This window comes from Protomyctophum bolini, assembly GCF_963924005.1.
Source record: "Protomyctophum bolini genome assembly, chromosome: 6".
Taxonomy (NCBI): Eukaryota; Metazoa; Chordata; class Actinopteri; order Myctophiformes; family Myctophidae; genus Protomyctophum; species Protomyctophum bolini.
The window spans coordinates 24,931,289-24,944,095 of record NC_137867.1 but is presented as its reverse complement, the minus strand read 5'-3'; the positions used below and the strand labels follow the sequence as shown (position 1 = coordinate 24,944,095).

Sequence of the window (12,807 nt, the reverse complement as noted above, 5' to 3'; positions counted from 1 at the left end):
TCTTCACCAATGTGTTTGTAAACGTGTCTACTAACATATCCCACATTGGTTTATATTCAACTACTGTTATCTTAGTCTCACTAGAGGTGGTTGGATGAAATTGGTATCCCAACCTGTTTACAAAAGAGCTGGAGACCCTGTTACTAAACCAATTAACAAACAAAAATTAGACAAAAATCACTTACGCCCACTTTAAGAGAGAAAGAGAGAGAGAGGATAGCCTTTTGGAAAAATAGGAATGTTTCCATTTTTATTTTTTATTATAAAAACATATACCATTTAATATTATGATTTCTTTATATAGAATTTGATTGTTTTACAATACACATTTAAGATTAACAAAATAACACTTTACAGCTTTACAAACAGTGGCATTTAAATAAATAGATAAATAAATATACTGGCAAATAAATAAATACAATAAAGTAGCTTAATTTTCTGAAACACCACCACCAATATTCAATGCAATTAATTTAGCACATCAATTAAAATATACTGTTAGAAATGTAGCTGTGGGCAACAAATGACAATTTATCAAATATAACATTAGATTAGTATATATGTTCACATTCACAAAATCTCATCAACCTACTTTAAAGTAAGGTATATAGAGCGCCGAAGTCCTGATATCACTCGCTCATCCCCTGGTTCACAGAAGTTTTTTCTCTATGGAGAATAACATTGGGTCATATTAAAATTGTCTCATAAGAATTGTGGTCCAAAAATAAATTATCCATATGAGTGAAATGACCAGGATAATTTGTTTATTTTTCAAACACAGTTCTTATATGAGGCGATCTAAAATCCCCCTATGGGGGATTACCCGGTAGGCCTACAATGCAAAGTAAAAAGTACCGGTACATGAACCCGTGGATTTAGCGCTCTTTACCGAAATATTGACGTCAGACTTCGGTGCTCTATAGAACATCATATCAGTGTCTTCCATCTTCCTTTGACTATTTTTTCAGTGTAATATTATATTACAGTGGTGAGCATCAATTCAAGAAAGGAAACATCATTCAGAAAACAGCCTTCCTTTATACCGGTAATATGACATTCAGCAGTTTTGGGGTTTGAGAGTAGCCCAAGAATTCATGTTCAGTTCCAAATTACAAATTGACAAACACATTTTCAAATGCCCAACAGCTACTCTTTCCAGACATTATTCATTTCCAATTAATTCAATGTTATCAGTGAAATTATCTATGAAGTGTGATTACTAGTGCTACTCATAACATTGCATTTATTTATCTCACACCAAGGAATATCTCATAGGAAATCCTTGATTGTAAGTGAGCTTTCATGGTGATGTTCAGGTATTGTAACACAGAATATTTTATTTGGTTATCCCCTAAATATGCCATATCAAAATAAAAAGTACCACAATGCAAACAACTCACTTAGTGTTTTGTGTTATCCTTTAAGTGTTACTGTAGTGTTACCGTACTTCCGTGCTTACATCTTTGACTAATAAAGTATTCAATCGAAAAACATTTTATTTTAATAATAGAATCTTTGACTAAAAGTATTCAATCGAAAACATTTTATTTTAATAATCGAATTCTGGTAACGTTTGAAAGGTAATGGTTTACTGGATAATTAAACAAAATGTTTTGTGTGCACTTCCTAATTAGATATCAGTAAATCACACTATCAGGTTATTATTACAAATGTTATAATATTTTCACTTGTTTTCTCTCCATTTACAGTATTTCACACACTAAACATACATTGTATTTGGTTGACAAGGCAGATTATGCGATATTGTGAAAACACTGATAATAAATAGCAGAAAACTATTTTTGTGCAAAATGTTACCGGAGGTTGGATTGTAATATGGACTATAACCCTATGACATGTTTTCTCGCCATAAATAAGAAATCCATACATTCCTCCACTTATCTGAAGTCACATATGTAGCAGTTCAGCAGTGGAATCTAGACTTCCCTTTCCCTGGCCAATGTGGCTGACTGGGAGAGGCATTCCCAGGCCAGCATGGAGATCTAGGTCCCTATTTTCGTCAGTGTCTGAGACCACTGAATATTATGCCGTTGTGTGCAAGCAGCCTCACCCCGAACATGTCCATTGCAGGCCGCACTCTACCAAACAAATTATGCATTACGGCTCACGGGTGCTTTTAGAATCCGCTATGCCCTTAACCAAAAGGTGTGTAGCATTTGCAATTTTGGGGAAAGCGTACCAACACGCCAACACAGTATAATGGATTTAGGGACAGTACAAGCTGCTCTGCCCATAATTTGCGGGCCCCGGCTAATGGGAACAGGTAAGGGACTGGGGAATATAGGGCCCCTAATGTCCCAGGGAAGGCAACCAGGAGGCATCCTTACTAGATACCCAAACCACACCAACTGGCTCCTTTTTATGCAAAGGAGCAGCAGCGCTACTACCGTATGTCCATCACTGATGACTATGAATGCTGGAGTCTCTTAATAGTGCAGCTACATCATAATAAATGTGATGGGCATGTACTAAACATCAGTCAGGATGAGCATGTTAGCTACAAACATTCTGTATAGGGTTACAAGGGTGATTAATATGATAGTAGCCAGAGAAAGAAGCTGGCAGGTCACTGCCATACCAGCAAACTTGCGCTGCAGGAACCAATACATGGGTATCGATCATGATGGCATATCTGCACATATCTGATGTGGACATACTGTAAAGAAAGATGCAGGGGCAGAAAGTAATAGAAAGCTAGCCAGATGTATATGGGGGATAAAAAGGAACTGGAGTCACAACTGGTGGGCTCGACTGAGGACAATCTAGAGAAACATTCTAACCTTGTCCCTAAAGCCCTGTCCATATAAATGATTTCCAACCCAACAAGTTGCAAATGCAACCTCTTGCAACAGAATCCAATCCAGTCAAATACACTAGGCTGCAAACTGTTCCAGTGAGTGCTGAAGACATCAGGACCAAATCACCTGCAAAAAGAAGTGATGCACTCTTCATCTCACTGGACCCTCTCCTCCACAATTGTGCTTCGAAATCCTGTCTATGGATATCAGAAACACAATAGGTGACAAGGCACAGCCATGGCGGAAGCCATCCCCCACCGGGAACACTCTGACTTACTGACGAGAACCTGTACCTGTCGCTTTGGGCTTACAGAGATTGGATGGCCCTCAGTAAGGCCCCCCTCAGCGTACACCCACATCGGACCACACAATCCCTGGGGTTCCTGTCATACACCATCTCCAAATCCACAAACCATAATGCAGGTCCCCTCCAAGAAATATAGGAAGTAAAATTGTTCAAATATAGATCATTTTACTAATATTATCATATGGTATTATGTAAAATATGGTTTTATATGTGAAACTTACATCAACCTTTCTCTAAATATCAAGTCCAAATGCAATCAAATAAAGATCGACACATGACATTATTTTCCAAAAATAATGGTTAATCTTCTAACCATTTTATCTAATACATTTATATCACTAACAGATTACACTATTTTCACACCATTTAACGTCACGCGCAGAAACGGACACGCGCACACACACACACACACACACACACACACACACACACACACACACACACACACACACACACACACACACACACACACACACACACACACACACACAAACAAACACACACTGTATTTAGTGGATAAAGTCTGAGCAGCAAATTGGGAATGTCAAGGCATTTATTGTCTCCACCAGGGCGAAGCTTAGAGTATACTCTAAGGGGCGAAGGCATGGGGAGAGAGTTTGCACTCCGTCCGTGTGTATTTGTTTGGGTGTCCTATGTCCATGTGATTGCTCTTGTGCTGCTACATTTGCGTATCACACTTAAGGATGGAGTGCCGTGATTTTTGTATTTTGTCCAGTTTTTCATGTGTCTATGAGGTGACAGTACTTCATTACACCCCTTGGTGTGGTTGTTATGTGCAATGATGTCTTCCCTTTGGAGGCTGAAACGTTGACAGTCAAGAGCTCCAATGAAAAAAACAGTGATTTAGTAACATCACAATATCACCCATCCCCCTTTATCATACAACAACAGCTGTGGGTGCGGCTTCAGTTCAGGTGTATTCACCACCCATCACCACCCACCAGGCAAACCAGGCGTACTTAATGAACTGGTGGGTTAGTCCACATAAAAACTACATTTTAACAAATACTGTACGCTTTTTTGAAATGTATAATAATAATAATAATAATACCTGATGATCATGTTTTAGGGTCGAAAAAATCACGGCACTCCATCTTTAACATGGACAACAGATACAGAGGAAACAAACATCACTTGTTCTCAATGAGCATCTGCACCTTGCACACCAGGTCCCTGGCCAGAGTAAGAATCTGCTTTATGTTGTGGTGCTCCGCCATTTCTGAAACAAAGGAGAACATAAATTACTAATCATGACTTACATATTTCATTTTAGATAACCACACAGTTTTGCTTTAAAACCTATTTTGGTGTCACACAATGCACAACCAAAAATACATTAGGCTTGAGTTGACTGGTTTACTAATGTCACCATGGGAAAAAAATGCAGAAATAGAAATTCATTCATTGGAAAAGGAAAATTTAGGTATGTGATCACTGCACATTATAAACAAACACGACACGTATCAAGAGCTTTTGTTTGTTTCACTGAGTCGTAATTTTAATGTGGACCCCAGAGGCGTCAACTCCGCGGGTGCGCAGGAGCCGAAGCACCCACTGGAAAAATAATAAGCCAATAATAATAAGTTGCGGGGCGGGTGGGCACCTTAAAATATATAGGCTACTCTAAGGTGGGCACCCACTGTCGTTATAGGTACCTTCCGCCACTGGTGGACCCTATTAATGTGTGCAGAATGTGCACCTGAGTCTGGCTCCTAGCCATACTGTCAACGGCCCCGCCCCCATCTAGCCACTTCACTTCAACATTTCCCAGGCCTTCTTTCTCAGAAAGCAAGCCTGGCATCAGAGGTACAGTATAGCTACTGCACTCTTTTATATAAAAAAAAGTTTTTTGTAAGCATTTTAATGCTTTTTGTTTATTTAGTCACCAAGATAACATGAAAATAACAATTGATCAACACACCTTAAGGGCCCAGGGTTATTTAATCCATTAATAAAATGTGCCCATCGTTTATAGCGCCCAGACCACTTTTACCGACGGACCGGATGTTGTTGTGAATGTCTATGTAGCAGCTAACAGTAGCCACAACACTATCGATGCGATCGACAACAACGGGAGGTAAGATAAAATCTAACGAGACTAGCGACTGGACAGCAGGGCCCCGTCAAACACATAACCTTTTCACATAACCTTTTCATCGTCGTTGGCTAAACAGGCAGGGAACATGCGACCGGTTTTGATATCACTAATTTTACGGAGATTAATGAATCTCTGTCTCGGGCACATGACCGTACTAAGTACCATGACGGACATCTACGTCATGGGCCCTTAAACTGTTTTAACTGGACCTGCAGGACACTCAAATTGACAATTTAGCTTGCACTGATTTGTCTGATACTATCATAATCATGTGTTTTAGCTTTACAGTCAATTTAGATTTTTAACTTTCTATATAGCTAAATTTATTTTATATAGCTACAATGTGCTATATAAATAAAGTTGATTGGATTGGATAACAGTTATCAGCCCAGGGATGACTGATATAAATTATCACCTTTTTTATCATCTATCAATAAAAGCTGGGTATGTGATAAGTATGTTACCATTGAAGAACTTTATGATGTCAGTGAAGTCCATGTTATTTTCCAGTATGATGTCCCTGTAGATCTCCACCAGTGCCAGTGCAATGAAAAGAACAAAGTGACCAGAGGAAGCATACTTTGCTGCCCAGATGGTCTCCCAGACCGCAAACACATCGTCATATACCAGCTCTGTAAGACAAAGTATAGCAGCATAAAAATCAGGCCACATAGCACCTGAGAGAATGCTGGGAAACCAAAGGTGGTGGTGGTTTGCGGGGAAGGAGAAGTGACAGAAAGCAGGTATGAACTAAGCAGATATGATCTGGGGCTGCAAAATTCAGCAAGGATATACCAAGATAAATTATTTTACATTTCTACTATAATACTTTCTTATTAAATTACAATTGATAGACAATATTTTAAATAACAAATCTCCGAGAGAGGGTTTTCTGAATGTTATTGTATTCCATAGCCATGGCCCATGTTGTACAAAAGCTGTATAAACTGTATACTTTGTAAGTTAGCAAACTGCCAAGTGATTGGGCTCAAACAGGGCTCAAAACAGATCCTCCAGTTCTTAATTGGCATTTTTCTAGCAACACAGCTTCTTAAGCAGTATGCCATTATTGTACCTCTCTTGAAGTCTAGAAGGAACCAACGGTAGCAGAAGTAGAAGTGTGTATAGTCCCCATTCTGGTGCATTAGCTCAAAGAGCTCAGAATCCAGGATCTATAGGGTAACGATTGTGAGGGATAGGAGGAGAAAAAAGAATGAGATTGGCCGTGGAAGGTGAAAATTAGTTTTGAGATGTTCTTGGAAATGCAATTGTTTAGTGGTAATTCCTATGCAAAATGTGGAAGGACATTGGACATGTATATCACCTGGATAAGGGAACGCATGTTGGCAAAGTGAGTGTCCATAGCACCTCCATGCGGGAAGTTCTGGTTCATTCTCTTCATTAATTCAGTGAAACAGCTGAAGGCCATAGCCTCTAAAATACACAGATTTGTGGTGAGACAATGTAAGCAGGAAATGTCTATTCTACTGTTCATCATTAACTTCCCCACCAGTAATAATATACAGTGTCAAAAAAGTATCAGGAAACTGCTCAGTGTTGTTGACTCACCATCATCCAGAATGACCAGGAGTGGAGCCAGCAGATCACACATGCCCTGCACATAGCCAGTCTCAAGGTGCCGCCAGGTATAGCTGTAGTAACAATGAAGACTGTGAGTGTCAGGGCATGGCCAAAGGTCAAGCCATTTACGATCTAGACCCAGGTTTGTCACTACTGTATGTACGATTGTACATACAGTATGTACTCTATGTAGTCTGAGACTCTCAAAAGTAGTATCTACATGAATCCTACTATCCTAGTGTCCCAATTCCGGGTCATGTTACTTAAAATGGGCAAATACTCTGCGAAAATCTAGCAGATCTACAAACTCACAATGCATATTTATGGAAAGTCACCACACTAGTCGACAAACAGCTGGGCTGCATGGTACGACTTCGTCACTGAATCTGCAGATACTGCACTTTAAAGATTGGACAGGGGGGCTAGCTACACTACACCATCTACAGTACACCATTATATTTTGTTTCACAATCCACTCTGTTTTCCATGTGTATTTATCTTCAAATGTTTACTTTAAACACAACTTTTGCTCTTCATGTTTCAATCAATGCATTAAAACATTGTAGTATTTGATAATGATGCCTTTGATAAGATCTCGGTGCTTTACCTGCACATGATGTTGCGTAACTTCTCCAGGTTTGTGGGGGTGAAGTACCAATAGTTCCTGTCACAACGCTGCACATCCTTGTCAATGCGGTGGAGATTTAGTGTGTACAGATCCAAAAGCTCTTGCTGCAACATATTGCAGAAAAAAGAATCATAACACTGGAGCATCATTTATGAAGAAGTTACTTTGGAAATGTAAAAAAGGTGTGCATACAGAGTAAATATTCCCAATGGATACAGGAGAGGTCACTTCATCATTCTTGGTCTCTCCAGCCAGAGCCGCTGAGTTGAAAGGAGGATAGAGGCTTTCCATCTCTGGTTCCTCAGAGAGGATGGACTCTGTGCCTTCTGGGCTGGGCTTCCCTTGCTCATCTTCCATCCTGAGCTCCAGGTGAGGGACGGAATCATCTGAGGTAGAGGAGGCTTCACATGGACCCTTCTGGTCCCAAGTTGCTATGGAAACATTGGCTTTGGGGATCTCCTCCATCTCTATGGCTGAAGGAGACTCATCGGATTCAATGATGACTTGAGGGTCATTGTGTGAAGGTCTGCAAAAGGTTGCCGTTCCTTTTAATTGAGCGTCTTCCACTGTGAAATTTGTATTATCTACAACAGGGTTCTGTAATATTTCAACTCTTTCTAATCCGTGCATCACCTCAAATTTCTCCAGCTCATTCTCCTTCATTATTACTACTTCCTTTGGTGCCTCAGCTTTATCCATTTCTTCGGACTCCTCTGAGTTCAAAGTCTCTGTCTTATTCATGTCAGCTTCACCCTCATCATCTGTTTTCTCTACACTTGTTACCATCGCATCCATTACCTTCAATGTCTCCTCATTCTTCATTTCTTCCACCCCTTTCTCAAGAGTCTGCTCACAGAGCACAGTCTGATCTTTTGATTCCGCGACTACAACTGATTGTGTTGCATCGTCATCTTTTGGCACTTCTTTCCCTGACTCTGCTTTTGAAATCTCATGTTTGGCCTCTGGTTCAGCAACATCCATTTCCTTTGCATCTGTCTTCTGCTCAGTATAGTCCGGGTTGATTTCTGAATCTACAACACTGTCCTCCTCTTTTTCTTGTATCACTGATATGTCAGCTTTTATCTGATTGTCTTTCTTCTCCTGTAGGCCACAACTCTCTCCTAATGTGTCCTGAGAAGGCTTGACTGGGCTCTGTGGTGGCAGGGACTGCTGTGAGGCAGAAGTGATTTTAGAGGTAGGATCAGGGGCAGCGCTATCCTCCGTGCTGAGGGAGCCGTCTGATATGCCAGAGGCGACTGAGAAATTGCGGGAGGAAGGATGGCCGGAGTCAGGAGAGCTGGTCTCATTCTGGAGGGCCCCATTTGGCATTTTTGGCACCTGTTTGGTCTCTTCATTCTTGGGCTCTGTTTCGATCTGGTCCACCTCCTCTACAGATTCAAATACCTGGAAGAACAAGCCAAAGGGAAGCAGGCTACTCAAGGGGAAGGGTTGGGAGGATGAGAAGTACTAGCAGTAGAGAGTGCAGGGATAAGGGATATTTGTTCAAAAAAGTAGGTCATTCAAGGCATTTAAACAGCAGAAAGTTGGCTAATTATTAACACCTTAATTTGAAAATTCAGTTGCTTTTAAGGCACTTAACTGTGCAGATTTTTAACATGATCTAGTAGACATGAATATGAGTGTAAATCAAGTGACACAGCACTTGATTTACACTCATGTTCATGTCTACTAGATCATGTAAGGCAGGGCAAGTTATGGTACCTGAGTGCTGCTACTTGAGTCACTTTGTAGGTGAACCAGACTCTGTCTCTCTGAGCTGCAGCTTTGGGATGACTGGGAGTGAGAAAATGAGAGAAAATCACACTAACACACTCTCTTACAAATAGGTTTAAATGTTCCTGTATATATTTTTTGTTTCATTGCTTTTCTCACACAGTAACCTTATATAAAAAACGATCAAGGTAAAGTGTCTGGGACTTCACATGCATAGTTACTATTGTAGTACAGCTGTCCCATGACGTTTGTATTGATGCCAATGTGTCACCTCAGTGCTGATGGTGGAATCGCAATGGATCATCTTCTGGCTGCTGTTGTCCACACTAGCCACAGACGAGCACTTTGCTAGAGCTGCAGCATGCTGTGTTTTCTCCCGCTGGCGGACTATAGCTTCACATCCCAGCCACTCACTCATAGTCTGTTCATAGCACGCTCTGACTTGTTCATCCACCTGGGATCAAGGGTTGGATAGGGTTCAGTGATCACAGAACGATAAGGCCTGATTTATAAATGTATTTAGAAATAGTCGATCTACAAGCTCACAATGTATCATACCACATCAGGCGGTGAGCTTGTAGATCTGTTATTTTCGGCACATGACACCATTGCACAACATGGTATAAATCAAGTGAAAGGGTGATGAACACAAACCTCATTCCTCTCTGCCTCAGACATTCCAAACTGGTAATGGCCCAGAAGGAAGGGCCACACTTCCTTACGCAGGGTGGGATCAACACCACCGAAGTACACCAGACGCAGCAGCTCCTGCTCTTCATATGCCTACAGAGATAAGACATGTGATAAAAGAAACAAATCAAATACTGAAAATGCTCACAAGCTTATAGGGTCTAATAATGGCATGGCTTCATGTGGATGTTAGACACGACACACATCGGCCCTTGGCTTGCTGGCAGCGCACATAAGAATTTTGGCGTTGAACAGTCCAGCTATTTTGCAATATTAGTCTCGGACACACACACACAGACACACGCGCGCGCACACACACACACACACACACACACACACACACACACACACACATTTGTTTAAGCTAACTTTATTTCTGTCACGAAGTAACACACATTTGCCTTTGACATGCATATTTTAAAACATTTAAAAACACACACATAAAACTACAATTGACAAGAACAGTGTTAAACAGGTCAGAATACAACAACAGAATACAAAATATTGTTAACTTTGTTATGTTTACTAACATAGTTTAGTTTTTCTGGGCCAATGGGACCTTGTAGGCTACTGTAGTGTTGACCACTGGAAGGATTGACCACTGGGTGGCAGTAGTGGTTCTTCTATACTGTAGAAGCTACAGTATAGCCATTGTAGCTGACAAAAACATCGGTTTGAAGCCAATGTTAATTTCATTGACTGAAACTAAATGAAAACTAAGCCATGATGATAAAAGCAATGATGAAGTATATTGACAATTTCATCTACAAATATGTACATATCTACACATGTACAGCGACTATAGTGTCTGTCTGTCTGTCTGTCTGTCTGTCTGCCTGCCTGCCTGCCTGCCTGCCTGCCTGCCTGCTGCCTGCCTGCCTAGAAAAAGTGCCCTTCTGGGCACAGGTCTCCACCAGGAGGATAGGACTGTGTGAGATGTTTGGCAAAATGTTTAGGAGTAATATAAACATGTTTTTTTGTTTGTTTGTTTTTTGTTGAGGAAATGCAGTGCCAGATCACTCATCTCTGAGGATAGAATTCTGGATGAGCAGGACATGTGCAGCATTTTGAACAAAACGGACCACTCCTAAAAACTTTGGAAGGCAATGTTAGCCAACATACTCTCTCCCCATGCCTTCGGCCTGGTGGAGACAATAAAGTTTCTTCCAATTGAAACAAATATTATGTACGTATATATATATGTAGGCTATGTATGCACTGTGTTGCTGTTCTGTTTTAGTTTATTGCTTTGAAATGTTGCATGATGATGATGATCTGTGTTCGCTATATCACACACCAGACCATAAACCTTAAATTAATCCAGAACACAAGCAATTGCTGTATTGAGTGAGTGAGCATGCATTTCTAGTAGGATATGGGTATGCAAAACATGCAACATGTATGGCCAAGTCAGACTATTCATGAAGCTAGCCTAACAAAATCTACTCCCACGTACAGTAGATACTTGGCTGCGTGTCTGAGATTGACAGGGCATTAGTCATTCTTCAAGCATATTGTCGTGTAACTAATGGTGTGTGCTACTACAACATGACTAGCAAAGATGAGAGATGAGAGAAGTGGAGATGTGGACATGTGCGTGTGTGTGTGTGCGTGTATGTGTTTGAACAGCATATCGCCAGTTGTTAATTTTAAGCTTGTGCTGCAGCAGGGCAGTGATGACGTGGAGAGTGTGGTGACTAATCGTGTTGCTTACAGTGCAGTCCTGTAGGAATCTTTGCCACACGTCAGTAGTGAGACCTCCGTAGGCATCACACGGCACGTCAGACTCCACAATGGTGTGGTTGACCAGAGCAGAGAGGTGCGTACGGACAGTGGACAGGTGACGGCAGTAGGCAAGCCCTTTCAGATAAAAGAGGTAAATTAGCCGATGAATCTTTATCAAACTTCATTAAGATACTTATTGAGTAATAAGGTGACAGCAAATTGTTCTGTTTAAACACATAAAACTTTCATTTCAGGATACACAATAACAGAATAGCAGTAGGTGTTTTTGCATTCACATACACCCGTAGAATGCCCGGGAGATGATCTGGTACTTCATGTTGTCACAGAGCATCTTCAAAGGGGCCCTGCCAGATAATACAGAACAGAAATGGCAAATGAGGAACACCAATCCTCACTTCTGCCATGTTCAGAGGTCAGACAATAACAGTTTAATGATTTGATGTCGACGCATCTTTTCATTTCATAGTGAGATATTCACCATGTCCTGAAATGTGACTTTGAGTATAGTTCCAAGAGAGTTGATATTTAATATTCTAATGTCTACAATACCACAAATCATCCTGGATTAATGCACAGCATTCAACCAGTTACACTGCTTTGCTTACATTTTCCCTACAAGCTTTTCCCTATTGCATTATTGTTATAACTGTCCACAGTGTATTAGTCTTTGGATTCTTATACCCAACAGTTATTCGAACTAATCCATTTAATATATTCTAACATAATTGTTGGTTTGATTAAACTAGAGGTTTGGGCCGCTATGCGGTTCTCAAACCATATATGTGCTTTTGACACATGCCCCCAGACAGTGTCATTTATAAAGAAAATTAGGTGAAAAGCCTTAATTGAACCTATTTAGTAGCCAAAGGCTATTCTGCTCTCTTACCTCTCATGGTTGCATCCATTGGGTGGTAGTGGTACCCCATCAGAGAGGCTCCCCTGAGAACAGGAAGAACACGAGGACTTCCTGAGAGTAGGATGCCACATTGTGGCCGCCTGGTCCATCAGATCTGGAGGAGTCACTGTAGCACACACACACACACACACACACACACACACACACACACAGACACACACACACACACACACACACACACACACACACACACACACACACACACACACACGTATACTTCAATCAATATTTTAGGACGCCAGTTTTATGCCATTTTGAAGCCTAAAA

General features: G+C 40.8%; 1 protein-coding gene across 1 annotated transcript in view; it reads right to left on the bottom strand.

The window, feature by feature from the left end:
* Positions 1–4,232: 4,232 nt before the first annotated feature.
* sgsm1a (small G protein signaling modulator 1a) overlaps positions 4,233–12,807 on the bottom strand; it is a gene marked incomplete at its 5' end in the record, with an annotated part of 33,874 nt that continues 25,299 nt past the window's right edge. Inside the window, 13 exons of the mRNA XM_080765744.1 lie at positions 4,233–4,366; positions 5,710–5,877; positions 6,321–6,417; positions 6,570–6,679; positions 6,815–6,897; positions 7,434–7,558; positions 7,647–8,921; positions 9,177–9,248; positions 9,460–9,642; positions 9,843–9,971; positions 11,593–11,738; positions 11,904–11,968; positions 12,511–12,646. Coding sequence (XP_080621870.1) covers positions 4,278–4,366; positions 5,710–5,877; positions 6,321–6,417; positions 6,570–6,679; positions 6,815–6,897; positions 7,434–7,558; positions 7,647–8,921; positions 9,177–9,248; positions 9,460–9,642; positions 9,843–9,971; positions 11,593–11,738; positions 11,904–11,968; positions 12,511–12,646 — 2,678 coding nt within the window. The 3' untranslated portion in view covers positions 4,233–4,277. The remainder of the gene's footprint in view (positions 4,367–5,709; positions 5,878–6,320; positions 6,418–6,569; positions 6,680–6,814; positions 6,898–7,433; positions 7,559–7,646; positions 8,922–9,176; positions 9,249–9,459; positions 9,643–9,842; positions 9,972–11,592; positions 11,739–11,903; positions 11,969–12,510; positions 12,647–12,807) is intronic.